At 37.7% G+C, this 24,793-nt stretch overlaps 2 protein-coding genes across 6 annotated transcripts in view; both read left to right on the forward strand.

Annotated features, from left to right (window-relative positions):
- The first annotated feature begins 184 nt into the window (after window positions 1-184).
- On the forward strand, window positions 185-22,902 carry G2E3 (G2/M-phase specific E3 ubiquitin protein ligase). Of its 5 annotated transcripts, none has more exons than XM_075503062.1 (17): window positions 433-550; window positions 1,874-2,315; window positions 3,193-3,244; window positions 4,282-4,379; window positions 5,679-5,780; window positions 6,390-6,514; window positions 7,717-7,882; window positions 8,586-8,692; window positions 9,756-9,872; window positions 11,236-11,360; window positions 11,464-11,596; window positions 12,856-12,981; window positions 14,116-14,426; window positions 15,093-15,274; window positions 15,441-15,613; window positions 17,932-18,131; window positions 18,671-22,902. In XM_075503062.1, the coding sequence occupies exons 3-17, from the start codon at window positions 3,208-3,210 to the stop codon at window positions 18,901-18,903; spliced, it is 2,235 nt and encodes a 744-aa protein (XP_075359177.1). In that variant the 5' UTR covers window positions 433-550; window positions 1,874-2,315; window positions 3,193-3,207; the 3' UTR covers window positions 18,904-22,902. The 5 variants fall into 5 exon arrangements, with proteins under 5 accessions (XP_075359179.1, XP_075359177.1, XP_075359178.1 ...); XM_075503063.1 differs by having other exon boundaries at window positions 3,197-3,244; XM_075503065.1 differs by having other exon boundaries at window positions 1,874-1,926; window positions 3,189-3,244.
- A 1,173-nt stretch (window positions 22,903-24,075) lies between these two features.
- The window catches only part of SCFD1 (sec1 family domain containing 1), a 56,395-nt gene continuing 55,677 nt past the window's right edge, over window positions 24,076-24,793 (forward strand). The window contains exon 1 of the mRNA XM_075503067.1: window positions 24,076-24,174. Coding sequence (XP_075359182.1) covers window positions 24,144-24,174 — 31 coding nt within the window. The 5' untranslated portion in view covers window positions 24,076-24,143. The remainder of the gene's footprint in view (window positions 24,175-24,793) is intronic.

The following is a 24,793-nucleotide window of genomic DNA, read 5'->3' on the forward strand; positions in this document are numbered from 1 at the left end:
AGCGCCGCCCACGGGCCGGCCGCCGAGCGGCAGCCGTCGGCCCCTCCAGTCAAGTACCGATCTCCAGGATCGCGCGTCTCCTCCCGCTGAGCCGGCGTGCCCGGCGAAGGTGGCCGAGCGCCGATGCAACGGATGGTGGGCGGAGCGGGGGGCTGGCTCCCCGCTTCCGGAACGGCGGCGGATGTTGGGGTTTGAATTGTCTGTCAGTTAGCGCGGGCGGCTGGGCGTCGGGGCGGCCGCCGGAGTGCGTTGTTGGCGGGGCTGCCTTCGGGGTGAGTAACGCCTTAAGTGGGCTGAGGCTTTGCCCTGCTGCCTCTGGCCTCGGGGTTGGCTGAGCCTGGGGGTAAGGAGGCGAGTGCCGCCTTGCAGAGGGCGAGGAGGGGCGGGTCGGGCGTTGAGCTGCTGAAGGGGCAGTTTAAAGTGCCGTGGCAGGGGAGCCCGAGCCGTGAGGGGAGCCGAGAGGGAGGGGAAGCAACGTGCAACAGCCTTCTAGCCCGTGCTGTGGGGAGCAAGCGGTGCCTGGCTCCCGCCGCTTGTCTGGGGGCAGGAGGTAGCGGGACACCTAATCTAAGAGGAAATCTTCCCTTTCTTCCTGTCACGCTTCTGGGAGGAAAACTAGCGGGAGGCGAGCAGCGTCCCAGAGAGACTTCCCCGGTGCAGCCGCGGGAGGGAGGCGGGACGGGACGGGGGCTCGCTGGGTGGCTCTTTCCGCAAAAGCTGCCGTGGCCGCTGTGCCTTTTAAAAAGACGCCGGTCGGGTTTCGTGGTTGAACCCGTGCGAGACTCGGACAGTAAGTGGCCACCTGAATCTTAATCAGCTGGGGCTCCCCGAAACGTGGCGGGCGTTCTCCTGCCCCCGCCCGGGTGGGGGCTGCTGGGGGTTGGGTTTCCTTCAGGACACGGCGTCGTGTTATAAACCGCGAGGTGAACTGGAGGCCCTGTCATATGTAAATTCAGGACACACGGCATGAACGGATGGGATCTGGGAGGGTTCCTTTGTTCGTATGCTAGGGAAAACGTGTACCTGAAACCGTGCCTCTTGGGGTTGTTTTTTGTTATTTCTTCTGCCATCTTCTAGTTGGCAGAAGATGGCAAAAATTCTTAAAAACACTTTTCTGGAGCGGTGAAGGGTTATAGAACTCGGCAAAACCTAAATATTCACTCTGAGGATTTCTTTTAGCCTATTTAGGCAAAGCAGACACATTTTATTTACACTTCGTTTTTTATAAACACTGGGTGATAATGTGTTCCTGTCTTGCAAATAGACTGATACGGAATTGCTTTGTTCCTGCAGAAAGCCCTGTAGGACTTATGCGTGGAGCCTCAATGGTTGTTCTCGCATATCTTTTAGCTTGCAAATTTCAACTCCGTATTCATTTCCCTGAAAGAGTTTGAGAAAAGTAGAGGGAGTTGGGGGGGAGGGGAACGGGGAGGGGAGTAGCGATTTTTTTTCTGTTTTGCTGGAGCCAGGGAAAGGTAGGAAGCTGCTTTTCTTGTTTCTAGCCACATAGGTGCTTCCTCCACCAGATAGGGCTTTTTACAACACACTGAGGTGAAAATCTGGTCTTGTGTGGTTATATATAGATTGTTTCTTTGTTGTATTACCCGAGTAGATTCAGGACTGTGAAACTGACGGTGGCCATTCCAGGGAGATTCCCGAAGAAAAGGGAATGTGTGAGCTGTGTGCTTGTCTCTTGCTCCCCCTGTACCTGACTAAGTATATTTATTTTTTGTAATTTAGAAAGAGGGAAGTGTGTTTCTGGGAAAACTGGAACCAATTATTTCATCTGACTGTCGGTGCAGTGTGTGTTCTTAAGAGCCTCTTGACCTAATTTGGTTGCGGCATTGTTTATTTTTTTTTTATTTCCTTTTAGACCGTTTTCTGGCAAAGATCTTTCGTGTACAGCTACTCCGGTTCTCTAACAAGGTGCAGTGGTGTAGAGCAGTTGCCTTATGCCTGAGACTTCTGCCTCCCTTATTTTTTCTTTCTCAGTACAACTCCTTTCCTAAAACTCCCGTAAAATGGCTGCAGTACTTTATTTGAAATAGTTTGGATTAGCCTGAGGTTTGTTCCTGAAGCCTGTACCTGGCAGTCATATAAACTGTAAATACCAAAACTCTGATAGCTCGGACTCTGTCAGGCTTCTGGTTTGGACGTTGGAGTTGTTACCAGCTGCCTCCCTGCTCACTTCGGCGTGTGTGAAGGAAGTTGTCCGCCTACCTGTGAGGTCAAGCATGGATCTGCAGGCAATCACCCGTGATTCTTGTCTTGCAAAACTTATGTAATGCTTTCTTCAGCTTCCTAAGAGAAGGCAAGTCAAAGATGTACAGATATCTTCCTAAAAACGTGGTTCTTTGCACTAGGGAAAGAATAATCAACTTAGTGCTGCGGTGAAGAAACTTTTTTTTTTTTCCCCAAGGTGGGCTGGGATGCATGGTGTGGCACGGTAAAGGCCAGCTCCGGTATATCCATGTTAATGTATCTTGGGCATCTAATTTTTAGGAGCATGTGATGTTTGAAAGAAATGCAGGTTACGTCAATGTTTCTAAATAATTTATTCTCCACTTCTGCATGTAAAATACATAGTTCTAAATGGTGTGAATTCCTCCCCCCTCTTTTTTTTCTTTTTTTGTCTTGGATCAGGATTTCTTTGACTAGGCCAGGATCCTGCATTTTCTTCAAACAACGGAGACTATCTTCATAGCTTTGTCACTGTCCTACCCAGTTAATTTTTTCTTCCAGTTCCTCATGTTAATGCAATCTTTATTTGAGCAAGAGTCACTGCCACTTCCTTGGTTGTCCTCAGATCATTATTTTTGATGTTTAAAATAACTACAAACTCTTCTGTGCAATTAAGTCCATACACAACTAGCTGTTGCATTGGACTTCTTAAATTTTCTCTTCTGAAAATAAAGTATCTTGTTTGATAGTTTGGGGAAATAGTTAAAAGTTGCTACATGTTTCATTGGTCTGGGAATATTTTTTCTCAACATTTGCATTTTGCTTTCGAACCCCGATCTCTCACAATAACAGCTGAATTATAGTATTCTTTTGTTCTTGATCCCATTTTTACTTTACTGAGTTTGGGTTTTTTTTCAATTTAAAACAAAATAAAATGTAAAAGCAGTATATAATGGTCGTTGTTAGTGTACTAGATTATTTAACACCTCGTTTCTTTTTCATGACAGACAGCCAGAAGAACTCAGGATGAGTAAAAACAATAATGTTGACATTCAAAGTCCACGTAAGTAAGGTTTTTATTAAATAGTTGTAGAAATCTTTAATCTGCATATATAATACCAATTATAATTTGCTTTATTTGGGCTCAAAGGATAGGTGGATTTTCAGTAATCAAATTGTGTTGGAACCACTTGTCTCAGAGAATGAAAAAGAAATAACTTCTAAACTTCCTTGGATTTGTTTGCTGTAATTGGAATATTTAAAAATAGTCTTTTCTGCAGATGTTTTAAGAAAGCAACCTTGGGAATTCAGCTGCCAAATAAGACACAGCTGTGTATGAGATATATCATTCAACACTTTCTTAGGCTGAAGCAGTACCTATATTCTTGTCACTACTATGACTGTTCTTGATGCTAGAATATTGAAAATGTGTCATATCTATTGAGAATTGAAGGGAAGGTATTAAATGTATATGGAAGTGTGTTAGTGGGCTAGGAACTGCAGAAAGAGGGAAATCTCAAGGTTTTAGTTGACTCCAATGTTGTCTCAAATCCTTGAATGTTTTGAAACTAGCATGTGTTTTAAAAGCACTGGTAGCATATGACTTGATACAGTCAGGATACTAGTCATATGCTTTTCACAAAGGTTATCACATACAAAGAAACAGTTAAGTTGCTTCATGGCTTTTAATATGGTGATGTCTTTATGTACAATACTAAAAACAACTAGATGACATTTCACATGCATCTGGACATTGTTGACCATTTGATAATTATTTTTGGCTGTTTTGGGAAGAACGTTTCAGTCGGGAGCACAGTCTGCTTGTGAATTTAGCTTGGGTGATAGCCCTCTCCTGAATCAGCAGGCAGGTGGAATTGGTGAAGTATTTTCGTTTTAGGAACTAGAGAAGGAACAAATACCCTCTTGGGTATTTACTATGGAATTCAACATTAAGGAGAGAGAGAGGTATCTGCTGTCCTTTATCCAGTAATCTACTTCAAGATGCATGTGATTAAAAGAGAAGAAAGTTACTGCTCTATAGCTGACCCATAGTAATTCCAGTACATTCACTGTGATTATAAACATGATTCTATATTTTAGTCTGTGTTCTCTGTGGACGGACAGATGACTGCCCTGAAAAGTATGGAGAAAAAAGGACCTATGTGGAATACAATCTCACTGTTCATTATTACTGTTTGGTAAGTATGTGGTATTGATCTTGGAGCTTGTCTGTTTGCACCTACATATTTGCTTCTATAAGAGAAGTGTAGTTTCAAAATTTGGAATTTGAAAATTCCCCCTTGTGGAAAAAGTAGACAAAAGTTGTCTTTTTTTTTTTCTCATTTCTCACTAGTTCTTGTTTGGCTGTGAGACTAGGCAGAGTAGAGGTTTTCTGAAGTTACATAAAGATGGAATTTTTTTTCTTAAATAAATTTTAAGCATCTGGAAGGAAATTTAGGTCTGTTCACGATAATTTTGTCTCATACATAAGGCCATACGAAATGATAGGAAAAAGTCCTTTCCTGATGGAGCAGAAGAGCTAGGAAAGGGCATGCTTGCAACACTGAGCCTTATGATTTATATGGTATTTTACAGTGATGAGCTTCCTGCAGTCATCTTTTAGGTTTTGGTCCCTGCTTCTTTTTAAAAACAAACAAACAAAACCCTGTGATTTTACTTAAATATAGTGAGTATTATATAAGAAAAGAGTTCTTCTAGAAAGAGGCCAGTTAGTGGTGCAGTTTCATATTTTCTTTGCCAAATGTCTTGCATTTGGAAAAAATATATTCTTAATTGGTTTTGGTATAAAATTTTACATGTATTTGACTAAAATATTGATAAAACTCTGTAGTTAGAAAATGGTGCTGTGTTGAAATTATAAAATGACAACTATAAAATGAGATTGTAAAGACTATAGGACGCATCAAGTTGTGAAACTATTTACTTATTTGAAGTTTTTGATGTAACTGCCTTACTAAGTAACTTTAATCTAAATTATCAGGCTCTTCTGACTTGCCTAGTTACTTGATTCTGTTTTTATTTAATTCTCCTCTAAAGTGAATTACTTTTCCTCTTAGGTTGCACTTCAGCACAGATACTTCCTACTGTGCTCCATTATCTCCACAGCACAATTGTCATTCACATTAACTAAACTAATTTAATTTTACTTCCTCTGAAGCTTTATATGCTGAAAGTAATTGTTTGACAATTATCTGAATAGTCCGTATACTTCAAAAAGGAAGGTAAAACACACCATCTTGGGCTCTACAGTATTACATAAGACTTTGATGTTATGAAATATTTATTTTCATGTTACTGGTTACGATTACCTATTGTGTCATATCAGACGAAAATATATAGATGTTTTGGATTAGTCTTTTAATCATTAAAATGTTTGCACACAAGCTTTGTTAGACTAAACTTCTCTCCACAAACGCAGTGTAGGTAATTTTAAATCTTTAGGTAGGTGAATGTTTTAAAATAATTTGTTTTCATAGTTGATGTCAAGTGGCATTTGGCAGAGAGGGGAAGAAGATGAAGGTGTAGATGGATTCTTAATCACAGATATTAGAAAAGAAGTAAATAGAGCTGCAAAACTGGTAAGAATGAAGTCTTTTTGTATTTATGAGGAAAAAAATAAAAGTAACTTTTAAGTGCACTCAGTATCACCTGTGGGGTTTGTTTTGTTTTCTTTTCTTTCCCCAATGGGCATTGTGCTGAGCCCATTCAAGCATCTGAATTTTACATTTAAGTAACAAATATATTGGGTTCGTGGATGCCACAAGGGACAAAAAAAATATTAGCAAACTTCTGCAGGTTTTAATTTCCTGGGTATGTTACAGATAAATGAATAAGAACAAATTGCACATGCATAATACCTCATGACATTATGCTGAGTCTCAAGCTGACATTATATAATTTTATAGATGCCACTAAACTATAGGTACTGGTAAAATAACTTGGTTTTTGGCTTACGTGTCACAAGTCAACATGCATATAAAACAATACATGATCAAAGTCTGTGAAATAACTATATATCTTTACTCTTTGAAATAGAGCTGAAACACAATAGTCTTGTCACAGTTACAATCTATTGGTTGATATTCTTTCTTACACTCTTTATAATTTTTCTATTGGTTTAATTCCTGTAATTTCACTTGGACTTTAGATGTTAATATTCTGTTATTTCTAAAACAAATTATTCCTAGAAATGTAATATCTGTAAGAAAAAGGGTGCTTCAATTGGATGTGTAGATCCCAAATGCAAACGAAGTTACCATTTTCCTTGTGGGATACAAAGGGAATGTATTTTCCAGTTCATGGAAGACTTCAGGTAAGTTCTGGGGTTTTGTTGCTTCTTCATTTTCAATTCATTGTATTTATATAGGAGGCAATTTGTTTTTTTCATGGATTGTCATTGGATAGGCTGTCAATTATAAATGACATCCAGGCTATCTAAGCACAAATATCTGATTTGTGGAAAACATGAAGGCCAAGCAGTTATATTGCATACCTAATACCTATAAACTAAATTTCAACACTTTTAAAAGATATAATTTAATGCTTCTACAAGTAGTTAAGTTGTTTGTAAAATTGAGCATTAAATCCTACACTCTGAAATAAACTGCAAAATGGTTGGGTTTGGGTTTTTTGCTTGTCTACCTCCTGTGCCTTTATTGAAATGGCAATGGTTTGGCTGCTTATCTCAGCAGTCAAAACACACTGCATGCTATTCCATCGTGTTTCAAAGCACAAGACTTCTAGATCTGCTTATTAGAGATGGACTGAAGGAGAAATGGGTTTAATATCGAATGTCTAAAAATCGTTTTATTTTCTTTTACTATCGTCTGTCCAGCATCTTGGCTGTATTCAAAATACTCTTGAGTGCATTTGATAACGGCTTTATTCTGCCTACTGTAAGCTGAGTTTGTAGGGTGGGTGGATTGAAGTCTGGCAGGCACATCAACTTCCTAAATAAATGACTCGTATTAAGTCAAGCACATGTAAAAATGCATTTTCAAAAAGGTTTCTTCTAGAGTTGCATTTCTTGGCTGTCTTATTTCTTTGAAAATGTGCTAAATTATAAAATTTGTCGTGCTACCTAGACTCTGCAGACTCAATATGCAAACTCAAAATTGCTCCTTTAATGTCATTGGTAACATTTGAAATACAGGAAGAACTTGAGGTTCTGAGGACAGGAAATGCATTACTTGGACCAAAAGAAGTTTTGAGAGAAACGGGGTATATGATCTCTGTAATTTACAGAGCATCAGTTGACAACATGCTTCTTCCTCACTATTGTTCTATTGACTTGCTCTGTTAGATACATAATTTGTTTACATGTGTGTTGTGGTTTAACCCTGATAGGCAGCAGAACACCACACAGCTGCTTGCTTGCTACACCCAGCGGGATGGGGAGAGAATCAGAAGGGTAAAAGTGAGAAAACTCGTGGGTTGAGATAAAGAATAGGTAAAGCAATAGGAAGGTTCTTAAAATGTTGTTTTGATAAGGAAACCTTAAATTATTATTTTTAGATCTTACTGTTGGGAACATAAACCGGTCCAAAAGCTTCCGGATAAAGAATCTAGAGGAACTTCACAGTGTACAATATGCCTGGATTTGGTTGAGCAGCTTCCAATGTACACTGTGTTGAAAAGTCCTTGCTGTAAAAATGCTTGGTTTCATCGAGAATGTTTGCAGGTAACACAGGTTCTCCCTTTCTTTTCTCTTTGCATCCATGGAGATCACAGTTCTGTTGTGTTTAAAAATAATAGAACAGTTGCTTAAAATTGTGTAAAATTGCTTAGGGTTAATGTAGGCAGTAGGTGTGGAAATTTACTAGGTTTGAAGGACAATGCTAAAATTGTGTTTTGGAGACTAGTGTCTTACAAGAATAATTTTTTTTTATACTATTAATACACACACACATGTTTCTGCATGTGCAATATACTTCATGCCTTTAGTTATTTTTAGGAACTGAAGTTCAGCCTAGGTAGTTGCCATCTTGCAAGTCATTATGTGCAGAATCTAAATGCTAAAAATGTCATTTATCCATCATCAGTTCTCTTTGCCTAAGTCTAGAACTGAAGAATTTATAAGGTTCTTTTTGTGAACTCATTCTAGATCTGGAGAGGTTGACTGAAAAGAATTGTGCTTTTGTTTATGAACCTGATTCTGGCATGTGAGCTTTTGTCCTGTAAAGGAAGAGAAAATGCTCACCATTTGCTTCAGTGTCGAGTGACATCATGATTGATGTCAGCTTTAACATCCATGTCAGGACAGTATCCATGAATGTAATTGTTATAGACATTAAGGCATTATTTATTGGCATCCTAAGGATGGTAGTAATTCAATAATTGGTTTGGTTTTTTGTTGTGTTTTTGTTTTTTTTTTCTTGACACAGTATCAAGCTTTGAGTGCTGGGATATTTTTCTTTAGGTGTACAGTATGTAATAACAAGGACAAATTTCAGAAAGAAATGTTGAGAATGGGCATACACATTCCAGAAAAGTAAGTAATTTTATAAATAATCTTCTATAAAAACGTTGCTAGGGTGTTAAAAACATTTTTATTTATTCTGTAGAACTGCATTTATTAATATGTGAAACCTCAGTTCTACCTTCAGTGGTAGAATTGCTTGATTTGGTAAGGAGTAGCCTGTTTCCTTTTAGTTATGCATAAAAATTGTCAAAGGCCAAATTAGTCATCTCAAACATAAAGCAGGAAGCTCTGAAAAGTCATTTTTAATGCCATGATTCAACCAGGGGCCTATTTAAAAGATCAAAACACTTCTTAAATAAAATAATTTTGCATTAACATAGAGGTTGCTGAGAAGTGTATCTTCTGTGCCCAAGTTTTTAAATTGTCTGAATTTCTGTCCAGACAGTATTATAATTGACTGATTATTCAGCTATACAGCTTCCATCTTCTCACAAGGGATTGCTAAGGATATGTTTAGTATAACAACTGCTTCTAAAATTCTGAGCTGTTTTTCACAAGTTTCCACCATTTGATGGGGCTCAAAATAAGACAAAGTGATCAGCATGATGTTTCTTTGTTAGAAGTATATTATTCTTTAATAACTATTAGTCTCTTCAGAGACTACCATTAATTCCTGGTGGAGACAGAAGCTCAAGATTTTGGAGAGGAAGAAGAGTCAAAATACTTCATGAACTTTGCCCTACTGGCCTGGAAAATTCTGAGTTACTTTTCATGAGACCATTTTCAGTGGCAACTTGAGTAGACTGCCAAAACAAATATCCATGTCTGCTGTAAGAGAGAAAGGGGAATAATATGGAACAGAGCAAACATGCACTGAGGTCATGCAAAAAATAATAAATACTCTAATCGAAGTAACTATACACAAGAAAAAGTCTGTCTGTGTATTTTATAGTATTATTTTTGCTCCTAGACTTTTTTCTTCCCTCTCTCAGTTGTCTAACTGTTGCCTAGAACATTACATGATTTAAGTATCTTCATGTGGTTATTACATACATCTTTTCCAAAGACAGAGTAACCTATTTAAATAATCGGAAATACAGTTGTAATAACAGATCTTCTGTTTTGTTTACAGGGATGCATCCTGGGAACTTGAAGAGAATGCATATCAAGACCTACTGCAATGTTATCAACACTGTGACATTAAAAGATGTCTCTGCAAGAAAGGAAGAGACTATAATGAACCTGATAGGTATGACACTTTTGCAGGAAGGTATAACATAGGATGGAATAGTTCTTTGGTGTTATGTTTTGTTTTTTATTTAAATGCTTTAATACTTTTCAGTGTCAGGTTTTAATGTCAAGCCATGTCCAAATGTCCACCATGTCCAAATAAAACGTTTGTTTTACTCCCCATAATCATAATATTTCAATACTAATTTTCTCTAATTTAATCGGGTTGTAAAAGCCAAGAAAACCAAACCAATCAATTATCAGTTATCTTGTCCTTGTTCTCATTTGATACAGAGCTGTAGCAGAATTTGTACATCATATAACATGCAGAATAGCATGTGCCTAAATTATTGTGTATCTTTCATTCAAACCTTAATTCAACAATTTAATAATTGTTAAAATACTTAATACCTTTACAAGAAATTCATTAAAGTACTAGACTTAGCTGAAAATTAACTAGCTGTGTAAAATCAATCTAAAATCAATCTAGCTGCAAGCTATCCCTCTGCATGCAGAGGGCAGCTAGAATATTGCTGATAGCTTAATGAGAGGATTGAGTGATCATGTAAAAAGCTTTATTCTGCTCTACCACTTGCTTAATTTTTGATTAACAAGTTCATTTTCTGCATTCTTTCTTGTTTTACTTGTGTGCTTCTGAAATGTATATCTTCCATTGGCATGAATATACTCAAAGCTGTCAGAGCCTCCACTTAGAAGACTTGTTTCTGTAGTACTGTGGTAGGTTACTCCCTGTAGACATTAACTTTGCTTTGTACAGATTTGACCAAACATTGCTTGGTTTGTACATGGTATGTGTGCACCTCAGGATTTACTTTGCCTTTAAGAGTTGTACCTTTTAGGCTTCCAATATTAGAACTAGTATCAGTCAAATTGTTCCATTGTATGTTTAAGCAAAATTGAAGAAATCTAGACAAAAACCTAACTTAAGCACTGTCATTAATGAAGAGTCTTACTCAGAATGTGTAAGAATAATCAGATATGCTCCTTTAAAAAATTTACGACTTGAAAAAGCTGAATGGTGGATACCCATAAAATAGAGAGGATGTTGCTGGCTAGCAACATGAGGAGAAAATATTGGCTGCAAGCTATTGACTTCAAGGCAGAGGAGCACACTAACTCATAGCCTCTTTCAATACAAGGTGCTGCAACATGGGTAGCTTTTTTTTCTTGTTGCAACCAGGAATTGTGACTACATCTTGTCTGAAGAAAGTTCCCCTTGATTATATACAGTCCTACCAGGTTGATAAAATTATGTTTTGTTAGTTTAGTGTCTGGATTACACTTAATGTTGAATATTCTTTGTTTTAATTAGCCTCATTCTTATTTCTAATTCTAAATACTTAAGTTTTTTTAAATTTTAGTAAATGGGAAATAAAGCGTTGTCAGTGTTGTGGTTCCCGTGGAACTCATTTGGCCTGTTCATCTATGAAGTCATGGGAGCAAAACTGGGAGTGCGTGGAATGCAGAAGTATCTTTGCAAAATCAGGTAAAGTTATGGATGTGACAGTGACTTCTTAAAATGATAAATTTTAATACTATGTATCTTACAGCTAGAAAATTTACTAAATTAATGTAATTTAATCATACAGGGAACTATAGCAAACAGAAAAAGCGTTCTTTGGCTACCTCTGAAAAGACAGATGGGACAACTTGTTTGCTGGAAGAGCCATGTCCAAAGTGCCCTCGGCAGTCACCTGGATCTCAACGCAATTTTCTTCTCCAGTGTGTAATTTTCTGTTTTCAAGCAGAAACTGATTATAACATAAAATAGTATTTAAACATGAGGAGGAGATGGCTTATTCTGCAGGAGAAACTTCTTACGCTAAATTGCAAATTGACTAAAATTGGAGTATAGTTTAGTGATTGAAGTTTTCCAAGTAAGCTGTGAACTCTGTAAATTTGCTATAGTTATTTGCATTCAGTGGCATGTTGTTGTGGTTTAACCCCAGCTGGCAACTAAGCACCACACAGCTGCTTGCTCACTCCCCCCGGTGGGATGGGGGAGAGAATCGGAAGGATAAAAGTGAGAAAACTCATGGGTTGAGATAAAGACAGTTTAATAGGTAAAGCAAAAGCCGCACACACAAGCAAAGCAAAACAAGGAATTAATTCACTCCTTCCCATGGGCAGGCAGGTGTTCAGCCATCTCCAGGAAAGCAGGGCTCCATCACACATAATGGTTACTTGGGAAGATAAACACCATCACTCCAAATGTTCCCACCTTCCTTCTTTTTATATACTGAGCATGATGTCATATGGTATGGAACATCCCTGTTGGTCAGTTGGAGTCAGCTGTTCCAGCTGTGTCCCCCACAACTTGAGCACCTGGCAGAACATGGGAAGCTGAAAAGTCCTTGATTTAGTATAAGCATTACTTAGCAGCAACTAAAACATTCCTGTGTTATCAACACTGTTTCCAGCACAAATCCAAAACATAGCCCCATACTAGCTACTGTGAAGAAAATTACTCCAGCCAAAACCAGCACAATGTAAATCAGTTTTCAGTTTGGTTAAAAATTAGATCCTTTTAAAAGGAATCTTAACAATTTAGAGGTAACTCTGAATGTATAAATGGCAAAACTTAAAGCTAAGGTTGCTTATCAGTATTTTTTCTATGTTAATAGTGTGCTAGAAATCTAGCTTACAGAGATGTTTATATAAACAATGTTTTCCTCTGCTGTAATAAAAACTTTTCACATCTGTAGAAATGAATATTTTTAGTTTTCACTTACTGTATCAGTCAGGCCTTCTATCCCATGTATGGGATGCAACTAAAAATGGATCCTAAAACTGCCACATAATAATATACTGAACTATTATTTTTAAAATTGTAGTTCAGGCACTGATGGACTTCATGTAAATGAATATACAAATGAGATTCAGTACTGAAATAGGGGGAAATTATATTGCTATCTTCAAATAAGAAGTGTTTATGCATTCTTCAATTGTATCTCTTCTTAAAATACTGTTTTGGCTTATAGGTCACCAAAGATAATGTGCCAGAACAACTTGTCACCCTGCTCCCACCTAGAACTTCCAGCATCCAACAGAGTGACAATGTCCTTATCTCCACTGATGTCAAACAGGAACTGGTCCCTGAGGAAAAAGTATTTTCTTCTATTTTTTTCTTACACTGAAGAGTAATCTAGCACATGGCTTTATACTATATTTCCTACAGAACATGGTGTATGTACATATATATAGTGGCTATATATATGTGTGTGTGTATATATAGTCACTGGAAAAATGGAATGAGTACAGTGAAGAGCTGAAGTCATAACTTGATAAAGGCTTCTGCTGTTTCTAAATGCTAGAGAGGGGTGAGGAGAAAAGAATGATACCTATTGAGAATTGTTAGGCTGGGTAGTGAGGGGATCAAAACCCAGAAACTGGTATTTGTCCTTACCTAAGTACGGCTAGCCCCTCTTTAGGAAAGAGGGAATAAAAAGAATCCTAATTACTTTCTTCAAATTAGACAAGTCCTAATTTTTCAATGTTTTTGCATTTGTACCATAAGAATAGTTCATGATTATCCTAAAATCAGTGGTAAAATAATATGCTTTAGTACAGAATATTCAGTTTAAGGACACAAAATTCTTTGTCTTGTTGTGAGTACTTAATTTATGAATTCTACCTGTAATATGTGCTAAAAATTCTGATGAGGGAATTAGTACTTCTAGTAGGTAGGGTATTTGAAATAGTTTTGGTTGCAAGTTAGAAAACAAAGAAGGGGTCTTATTTAGACTGGTGTCTTTTTTAAGAGAACTGCAACACTTCTCCCTCCTCAAATGTACTTTTGATTATAGTGACAAAGATTAAATATTAGTGAATAGTTGACAGTGTATTCTAATTTGGTTGCAAAACATCTCTAACACAAACATGGTAAGCTCTTCAATTTCTCACTTGTTTCACATTGTTCAAATGTAGAATGATGGTGTGAGAATTGTTTGGTACGATGTTGGTGTAACTGAATTAAGAAAATAACTATTTATTTTATGCCAAGGTAATTATTTCTACCTCCTTTTTTCTAGTTCTTAGAGGTACTTTAAAATTTGCCACTACAGAGTTAAAACTTGAAGCATCTACACCAAATATTTTACTGATCTAATTTAGGCAATACGTAAATGTACCAAAGTGTTTAGAGAGGTGTTTTTCTTAATAGATTTTAGGATGCTTCCTGTAAACTGTTGCTAATTATGAATCATAGATTTCATCTGAAAATACATGCAATTTTCTTGTAGGCATTTAAGAAAGCAAAGAAGGGATGTTTCTAATATACTGAAGGAGTTAAAGCTACAAGTTAACGCAAAAGCTACAAGGCTTAACATCAATGCAGAAAATATCTGGAATAGTGCTTTAAAAGGATTTAGACAGCGCAACTTCAGTCCTACAAACACCATTGAAATAAAGTTCACAAACTGCAAAAATAGATCAAAGACAGATACTTCTGCTGCATCAAAACACCATTTCTTCCAATTATTAATGCTTCACCTTCAGAATTCATCACTATTTGAGGGCTCTTCTGCAAAGAACTTGTCCCTTGATTTTCAAGGTAAGTAAACGCTTTGTTCAAAAATACATTAAGAACTATGTAACTTGAAAGGTTTTTAAAGCTTCAGCCGGTATGAGTGTCAGTTCACAATTATAGTCCGATGGATAGAAACTGTTTTTTGAATTTTTTTGCTTTTCAATTCTAAAGGGGGGGTGGGGTGCAGATTTCTAATGACAAAAAAAAATTTGGTTCAGTTGGAAAAGTTGATGACAACCAAGGAAAAAATACAGTATATAATTAGAATTGGAACTTTTTAATTAATGTATTTGTTCTCTACAAGTGAATTTTTTCTTCCTGACTCTAATTATTTATTTTCCTTTCCTCAAGTTTCTAGAACATTATTTCTGATAGCATGCTCCTGAAAGACCCAAAGTTAGCTTCTTTGAGTTCTTATGCTTCAGAATTAAATGTTCATTGGGTACAAAGTGGAAGAGGAAGTTACATTTCCTCCCAAACCTTGATAGTGGCTGAAGAGTTGGAGTAAAAGAATATGGTACTCCTATGTTTTAAAAAAAAAAAAAAAAGTCTTATTGTTTCAACCAAACCTTATTTGTTGCATCTCCTAAAGTAAGAAGGAATTGCATTATGAGATTTTTCTATTAAAAATATTGAGGATCACAAAATATTTTTATGCATATATAGTAAATATTTTTTTTCCACTTGCAGCTGTAAAAGAGAATCTTTATTTTGAAGCTGGTAAAATGATTGCAGTTTCTCTGGTTCACGGTGGCCCATCTCCTGGTTTCTTTTCCAAAACACTGTTCAATTGTCTTGTCTATGGTCCAGAGAATGTGAAGCCAGCTTTGGAAGATGTTGCTGATGTTGATGTAGCACAAACAATAAAAATGGTAAATAAAACTAAACTTACTGGCAAATTCTTGTTCAAGACTGTATTTGGAGATAAAGAAGGGCTTATTGAATATACCTTTAGTTCAAATTAAAAAGCTTATTTTTTTATATATATATATACACGCATGTAGTAAACAAATTCCTAACTTTTATCTTCTGATACAGATAAAATATGCAAATAGTCTGTCCAGCCTACAGTCTACAATACACAACTCTTATGAATTCCTTGCTGCTGCTGGATGTTTAAGACCTATAACAGCTCTGTGTGATAAGAATATGCTGGTGAATGACATATTGATCCATCATGTAATCAAGAGAATTACTTCACCCTTAGAAAGGTTTGTTTTGTTTGAGTTTTCAAACTTCCTGGATTTTTTTCCTCGCTGAAATACTAAATAATATATTGCTAAAACTAACTTTCACGTGTTCTTACTTATTCTCCATTTAAACCAATTAAATGTACTGTAATTTTAGCAGTTGCTACTTAATCCACTGAAATAGTTAAACTGAAAGACTGAAATTTTTTCTCTGCATATCCGCTCCATTCCACTTCTCCTTGGTCACATTCCTTTTTTAACCTTATGAAGAGGGAAGATTCAGAGTTGTAAACTATAGCGTGACAAAGACCTTTGCAGTACAAAATTTCTCTAGCTTATGTTCATTTTTAATTCAGAATTGCTCAAATTTAGAATCTTTAAGTTTTAGATGTGTTAAACATATGTTTAGAATTTGAGTTTTCCAGAGTTCTAATTAGGGAGTTTGTGTGCGCCATTAGGAGGGCGATAATGTGCACAAATGTAAGTTGGCCTGCTTAAAACATAAGCATTGCTTTGGTATTTCCATGAGGTAGTAATCACTTCCAATAGCTGGGAAAGTTGCAGCCGTTGACTATTTTTTGATTGGTCTCTGACCTTACTTCCAATTTGCATTCTTCATCTGCTCAGTAAAAAGGCATTGGATGCTAATTTTTCCAACAAGTATAGTTGGATTTATAGTTAACACACTTTTGGTGTTATCTTTGACAAATTTGAATCAACTGAATCTCCAAGAGCTATGAAAAACTAATTTTGAATGTGAGGATTTTTTTTAACGAAGTTGAGAGTAATTAGTCGTTCAGTCAAGGCCCTCTGGCATATTTACCAATCTATATCATTTTTTAAAACTAGTCAGTTAAAAAGTGAAAGGTAATAAGTAGCCTGTTTGTTTATGGGAAATGTGGGTTTGTGCATTTTTGGAGATGGGCTTAAAATGTGCGAAAGTGAGTAGAACAAGAATTTGTTTGTCAATACCAAGGACTGAGAGTAAGTAGTTAGTCACTTTAGCTGTTAATGTTCTACACCACTGGCTGTACACTTTCAACATGTTTATTCTTAATTTTACTCACTTAGCCTATTGATATCTAAGAAATGATGAGTAAACAACTTGACTAAAATTTTAATTCTGATTTAACATGGTGGTTAAATTGTAAAGCCAATTGCTTGAAATGTTCTTATCTGGTACACAGTAATTAGTGAAATTTTTTTCAACCTGCGGAGCTGTGGGTGTTTGGGGTTTTTTTGGGTTTTTTTTGTTTGTTTTGTTTTGGTTTTGTTTTTAATAAATTTAGTTAAATCACAGAATCAGATTGGTATGTAGGTTGGAAGGGACTTCTGGAAGTCATCTTGTCCACCACCCCCTGCTCAAGCCAGGCCACCTAGAACCAGTTGCTCAGGACCATGTCCAGACAGCTTTTGAGTATCTCCATGGATGGAGACTCTACAACCTCTCTGGGTAACCTGTGCCAGTGCTCGGTCACCCTCACGGTAAAAAAAAGTGTTTCCTGATGTTCAGATGGAACCCCCTTGTGTTTCAGTTTGTGCCCATTGCCTCTGGTCCTGGCCCTGGGCACCGCTGAAAAGAGCCTGGCTCCAACTTCTTTGCACCCTCCCTTCAGATACTTCTAGACATTGAGATTCCACCTGAGCCTTCTCTTCTCCAGGCTGAACAGTCCCAGTGCTCTCAGCCTTTCCTCATAGGGTTATGCTCCAGTCCCTTCATCATCCTAGTGGCCCTCTGCTGGACTCTCTCCAGTATGTCCATATCTCTTGTACTGGAGAGCCCAGGACTGGACACAGCACTCCCAAGTGTGGCTCCCTTGACCTGCTGGCACCACAATTCCTAATGCAGCCCAGGATACTGTTATCTTCATTTGCCACAGGGAGAAATAATAGTATGTAAACACATGCAGACAGCAGAAGCCAAGTGCAGGCTATCTTTTAAGACACCTCATTTTGCCTAGGGACAAGGAATTTAAACTGTTTTCTAAAGGGATATTTGTAAGAAAGAAATTCAGTATGTTCTTCATAAAAATTAAAAGTAAACCATGCTCATACAGTCAAGTACCAGGAAATAAAGTTAATTTCTGCATATCACTGGTATTTCTTTCATCTGCTCAAAAAGCTCCACAGAAACACTTAGATTGCTAAAGTGAGAATTAAACGCATTTTCCAAGATGAAAATAAAATAGGACTACTGTGTACACCTTACTGACAAGACCTGGAGACTGCAGATGGGGAAACTTTATTATGTCCAGTCTTAGAGCTTTATAAAATGCAGAGTACAATTAGTTACCTGCTGGCTTTCTGATGCATGCTCGCTTTTTTTTTTTGCCTCCTAGTTTTAGGCAAGGTTTGAAAACTCTTGGTGTGCTAGAGAAAATGCAAATGCATCCAGATGCATTCTCTAGTATATTCTGCCACAAACCTGAAAGACTTTCAGCAGAAACTATTTGTGATCTCTTTACAATCCATTCCTCATCAGATGTAAATAAAGTTGAAGGTGCTGATTTTTGGATGGGTTATTTGCAAGATGTGGAAAGTAAGTAATTTCTTTTTTTTTTTTTCTTTTCCCCCTTGCCTGTTCAGGCTGTTTAGCTGCTGGTATACATACAGGGTTTGTTTTTTAGAAGATTGGTACTAGAACTCCTGTAAGGTGTTCGTTTGGTTTGGGGGGGGGGGGGGGGGGGAGGGAAGTTTGTTTTTTGTTTTGTTTTGTTTTTTTTTTTTTTTTAAAAAAAACCAACCTGAGTGGTACAGAAAATTCCTTTAATCCCCTCTCTTCAGCTTTGCTGTGAACTTATTTTTATTAGATAGATAGTGTGTGTCTCAAAAAAGACAGAAAACAGTGGTCTCTTCTTGCAGAAGAGTTGTTTTTTTCTATTCACTTAAGAGAAACCCAGGTGGGTTTTTCTTGCTATATTTTTTTCTTATTTGGCCACATAACTGGATTCAGCCTATTGATCTGGGGTTTCCTGACTTCAGGGTTGGTGTTTTTTTTTCCCTTTAATACTTAACATGCAGGATAATGGTTTATGGGTAATAGCCAATAAATGATACAACCTAATCCTATTTTTTTAGGTGGTGAGTCTGTAGTGACATTGGAGGATATTCTGCTCTTCGTAACAGGCTCTTTTTCTATACCGCCCATTGGTTTTGATCCTGAACCTACTATTAAATTTTTGCATATAAGGTATCCCGTTGGAAACAGACTCCTTAATTCCTTAGAACTCCCTATAACAAAGACATATGAGCAGTTTAAAAAAAAAATGGAGTTCACCATCAGAAACACACTAAGAGTCGAAAGAGAATAAATATTTTTGCTACTAAACTGAATGTTGGAAACTTCCATTTTCTGCAGGAACGTCTGCTTGCAAATCGCTACTGTGTTTTTGGACAGCATGCTCTCGGCTTTTTCCCACTTTTCCCCCAAAGATATGCTAAAAGTAGTAATCTTGTAAGATAGAAAACAATTTACAAATGAAAATACACTTTATCTGTTGAATCATCTTCCTGTTTGAAGTTGCCTTTAAGAGTCTGCAATCTCTTGCAGAAGTACTTTAACAGTCTACTTTTGTTGTAGACACGTATGAAACGTCACCAAACTCTGTAACATTCTAGCTATTTCCCACAGGTAAGTATGTTAATTTTATTACATACTTCAGTAACTTATTTTATCAAAGTCAAATCAGGAACATTTTGAAGATAACTGCTGTACAGCTTTGTCTCAAGTAAAACTGATGCAGTTTTTCAGTTGTTCATGTATATTTTTTCAGTAATTGTTTTTATATTGATGATTCATTTATGTTTTGATTCATACAAACCTATGAAAGTTAAGAAACTTGGAGTTTTAAGGTCATTGTGGTTAGTGTGTTTAAAATATAATTAAGGTCTGGAGAAAACCTAGGCAAAATAATAAGGTGCAAGAACAAAGTCTGGTTGAACTTGAGTTCCTATTGTTAAAATCTTTGACATTTGCACATGTTTCTGCATTCTACTGTTATACATTAGTTTTTAATTATACATATAGCCAAAATAGTAAAAACTAGAAGTAAATCTTAAATATGCAACAATAGGTGGTTCTTTCAAAATGAAATATAAGAGTTAGACTTAATGTTGTTGAGTATGAAAGTATAAGAATTTGTTGCTCGTTAGACCATGTTATTTTGTTTTCCATGGAAGTCAGTATTTTCATAGAAATATGCACTAAAACTATTTGTTAAACTAAAGGCAGTCTACCATCAAGCTTGCCAGTACCTGACAGGTTTCTAGCTTTTAGTCTAAACTCTTCCTGTTCAATTGTAGATGCATTCTGAGCAATTTCAACTGTATAAAATGTATTTCAATATCAAGTATTTGTATAAATACCACTAAGCCATAAAAGATAAGTAGTGAAATTCCTAAACGGTAACACTTTAATGTTACTAATACTAAAACCATGAAGCTAAAAGGACATTTAAGTACAGGGTTTTTTAAATGTATGCAGGTCTCTCTTGAAATTACTATTTCCCCCTGTCAGTTTGACCACCTATACTATGTCCCAAGCATAGATTGTGCTATAGATAGATATCTATCTGTATATATCTATATATATCCACATTCTTCAAAACATGGAAAAGTAATCATACACTTTTTTAATTAATATAGCTTGGTTTTAATTGAAAATACAAGGAGGATTGCTTTACTTTTGAATGCCTTGGCAAGAAAGTACATCCACAATAAATTATAAATGGATAGGTGCTTCTGAAAAAAAAAAATCCAAACGAATCTGACTTCAGGTTCTGGTTTATGGTTCATTACAAGTATTCCTCTAATTAACAAATTGTATTTCTAAATGCTAATTACATAGCAGTGTACTGCAACTCAAGAACTGTGGAAGTGGCAGTCAAGATTCACTAAATTTGAGACTGCTATAAAGGGTTAAGGACAAAGAGGCAGGTGGGTACTTAAAGTACACAGTTCATTTAACAATATGCAGGTATTTTGAAATCTTAAACTGCTACAGCTCCTCTTTCTTTCTTAATCTTGGGAGAGGTGCTAATCTTTTTTTATACAGACCTATTTCCATCACTGGGTAATAAAAGCGTGCATGCCACTTTTTAATTTTTTTTTTTCCCCAGAGTCTTTATTGCAAGGCTTAGATCAGGCATTTCTCACTACTTTCAAGTAGCTAAAACAATTAATCTCATCAAAGTCCTGTCATTAGAAATTTAAGAATATTTGAAATTAAGAAGGGCTAGTGGTGTTTTTCTGGTTCTGAGCCAAAAGGATATTAAAGTCCCCTTTAAAATAAATGTATGAGCTCTTGGAGAATGTCACTTGTTTATATACTAAGCATTTTCTCATTCTCTTCTGGTTTTTTCCCTCCACTAATCTTCCATGTTTGTCATCTTTGCATAATTTTTGAATGTCATACTGCCAATAAGTTCTTTATCTTACCCTTCAGAATGGTCTGTTACCATTATAAGGAAGGTGGTTTGTTGCAAATTTATTTGCGTAATAAGGATTCATGTTGTATGTCATTTTTAAAATATAGCAATGAGTCTCCTACAGATATAGTATTATACTTTAAAAATGAGTGGTATACCCAGTGCAGTATTCCTTTTTCTTGCCTAGTTAGACACAAATGTCTTCTGAAATATTATGTTATTTTTCTATATGGGAAGTACAGAACTTATAGAAGTAGCAAGCAGAGTGTGGATAATTTTAAAGGACAATTCTTGGACTTTAGGTACCTGCAGTGACAAGGGAAATGGTTTAGAACTTGAAACTAAATAAATGACATTTTAAAACTTTTAATGGAGAAAGAAATAATAAGGTGATGTAAATATAAGGCTTCAAAAAGTATCTGAGATAAAAATAGGGTTCATACCTTCTATTTCTTATTTCTTTTGAATTCAGCAGTTGATAGCTTTTATATAAAGGTAGAACTAACCTATTTGTCAGCTGTAAGAGAAATCTTGTTAACTTTAAAACTATCTGCCATACAATGCTATATCAAAACATGGAGTTCGTAAAATCCTCTAGTCTCCAATATCACTTAAAGATTTTTCTGACACAGAATTTCTTCCCACTTTCTAATACTGATGTGTACACATTCAGGACAAGTTGTCTTTCCTTTCTTGTCGGTGTGATCAGCTCTATCTAGACATTCTAATATAATCATTGATATATTCAAGCTGTATTGCTAAATGCTACTATGGAGAGGAACTTCCTCTCTTTTGCTCATTTTCAGCATTTATTTATATAGACCAATCTTAAATTTCCTCTAACTGTTCATTAAAATTCCATTGAATAAGCTGACTTCCAATCCATCAAAACACAGAAAGGTCTCTCTTTTTGTCTGGAAACCAAAAGAGCAATTTATGTAGCTATAATGACCATCAGGTTTTTAATTGCTGTAGCAGGTCACTGAAGTGCAATATTATCAGGTAGTTTTCATTTTACATAAACTTTAACCTGAGGCACATCTGGAAATTAGGGAAGTTGCTTGCTTTCAGTATTTCTGTAACACAAGGAGAATAATTGCATATACATTAGCTGTTGTGTAAAAAAAAAAAAAAAATTATATATTTTTATACAAGTTACATCTTTTATAAGATTTGTCAGGGCCACAACTATTGCAGTCGTCTTTGACTGTGTTTGGCCAAAGAACTTCACCCTGCAGTTTCTGGATCAAACCCTAAGCTTCCCTCTGGAATTAGCACAACAAATAAGCTATTTATTTTCTAGAGTGATCATTTTCTAGTGAAGAATAATAAATTAGTATTAGGGGGTTTAGTATGGTCTCCCTAATAAAGCACATATAATTTAAAAAAAAACCCAAACCCTCAAGTATTTTAGATCTATGTTTGAAAAACCAAGGGATAAGAAATTCCTGTGACTTGCTTTCACCCATGCAAAGGATGCTTACTAGAAAAAGCTGTTAGCATTTTTAACTGGTTTATGAGTGAAATATAGTCAAAAGGAGAAGAAATATCAGTTTATACTTGAGGTCTAAATTATCGTGTGCTGCAGCTCCGGCTTCTTTCATTAAGATGTTTAATCTTGGGATTGGAAGACTTGAGGATTTTCAGAGGTATATTTATAATGTAGAGCAGAATTAGTAGTTAATTCACACTCACATTCTGTATGTACATTTTGAAAATAAAATCAAAAAATTCTCATTCAAATAGAAGGAAATGCAACTCTGGAGGCTACAAAACATGCTTTTAAAGTTTATCTTGATTCTATATTATATGTTAAAGCATTTTAAAGCTTAAGCTTTACTGTGTTTTACTTAAGGAAGGGAATTGCTAGTTGGATAAAAGAAATTAAAATGCAAAAACTTCTGAAATGTCAAATTGTATGTATACAGAAAATCATTGTCAAAATACTAATGTTTGTAAAAAAAAAAAAAAAAAAAAAAAAAAACAAAAAAAAACCCAAAAACACCCCAAAAACCAGTGCAACCTTCTGATTTTGTATTGCGTAAACAATGTTCTTTTTAAACTTATGGTAATTAGAATATTATGCAAAAAAGGATAATTTTGTAAATACTTTTATCTCTAATCTAAGCTGCACGATCAGTGCCTGAAATGTTGCATCTTCAAGCAACATTATACTTGACAGGTGTAGCATCAGTGTTGAAATAATCAGTAATTGTGGGAAATCTCATGTATATGTTCAAAGTGCAATAAAGGGTTAAATTTGTGTTAGAATAAACATGTACCTTTCTCTAGTGTTTTTATTGGTGTGATTTAATGGGCTTTGGCTCTAGGGCTGTTACCCCTGTTTTCTGTAGTTTCATTTGTGTACCTATATACAAGTTATGTCCATCTATAGCATGTTTACCCAGATACCTTTGTATCCAAAACTGAGTTAGGGTGAGTGGGGCTGTTCCTGCAGGAGGATTTCTGGAAGGGCGCTGCTGTAAAGGCATGGAGAACCGAAGGAAGGCTGCATGTTGGTATATGCTACCTGAGGCGGAGACAAGCAAACATTAACTATTTTCCTTTTCAATAACTCCCTGAAACTTGACTTTATTTGTAGCTAGCTGCCTGATTTTGAAACATCAGTCCTTTTCATGTAGTTAATCTAAGCGCCTCACAGCTGCCCTGGTTGTGCCTTTTAAGCTCTTTTCCAGTGATCGTTTCGGTTATCCCTTCTTGCAAATTCAGCAAAAACTGTTAAATCTCTGAAAGATCTCAGCCTGTCCCGTTGTTCTCAGCTGGGGAAAAGCACAGGCCCAAATCTTAAATCGTAAGATGCGGTTTCTTAATCAGCTCCCTCACGAACGGGGGCTGCCTCCGGGTGGGAGACACCACCTCCCCTCGCGCTGCGGCGCGCTGAGGCGGGGAGAGCGGAGAGCTGCTGTGCCGCCGGCGGAGGGGCTCGGGGCCGCCCAGACCGAGCAGGCGGCGGGGGACGGCAGCTGGCGGCGCCCGGGCCGGGGCGGAGGAGGGGCGGCCGGGACCCGCCTCCCGCCGCCGTACGGGCCGCCACGTCGTCCAGCGGCTGCGTACGCGGCGGTGGGCGGGGCGCCGCGCCGCGGCCGGGCTGGCGGGGCAGGAAAATGGCGGCCGGTATCCGGGAGAAGCAGACAGGTAAGCGGCTTCCCGCGGTCTCCGGCGTGCGGCGCGGCAGCTGCCCTTCGCGGGGCTCGGGGGAGGGAGGGAGCACGGTCAGCCTCACGCTGCAGCCGGCGGCTCCTTCCTGCCTTTCCCCCGGCGGGGCCCCGGGGCGGGATACGGGCGTCTCCGCGCCGCCTCGCCTCCGCTGGGGGATTCGCGCCCTCTCACCCGGCTTGGGTCTCCCGGCAACGGGACGGCGGCCTTCTCCCTCCTCGTACCCCGGCGGCCGCTGGGGCGGAGGAGCTGGGGCGCCGCTCAGCAGCCTCTGCAGCGGCGGGCCCGGGGGAGCGGGGCTCCCGGGGCCTCTGGCCGCAGCTCTTGCCGAGAGGGCCCGGCCCCTCTGTGGGGCACCGGGCCGTGGGTGCGCCCTGCCCAGGCCCAAGGGACGTGGCCGCAGGTGCTGCCGTGGTGCGGAAATCGGCCCCGGGGACGGGCTTGCGCGGGCCCGGGACGTGAGCGGTGCTCTTCTCCCGTGGCCGTGGGGAGCGGGTTGTGCTCTCCCTCCGTTTCAGCTTCCTTTCTGCCCATGGTAAGGATCAATGGGAAGTTTCGTTTAATGGTGCAAAAATAAAGCTTCTATTGTGATGCTTCT

The sequence above is a fragment of the Mycteria americana genome, chromosome 5 (genome assembly GCF_035582795.1).
Source record: "Mycteria americana isolate JAX WOST 10 ecotype Jacksonville Zoo and Gardens chromosome 5, USCA_MyAme_1.0, whole genome shotgun sequence".
In the NCBI taxonomy this organism is placed as follows: Eukaryota; Metazoa; Chordata; class Aves; order Ciconiiformes; family Ciconiidae; genus Mycteria; species Mycteria americana.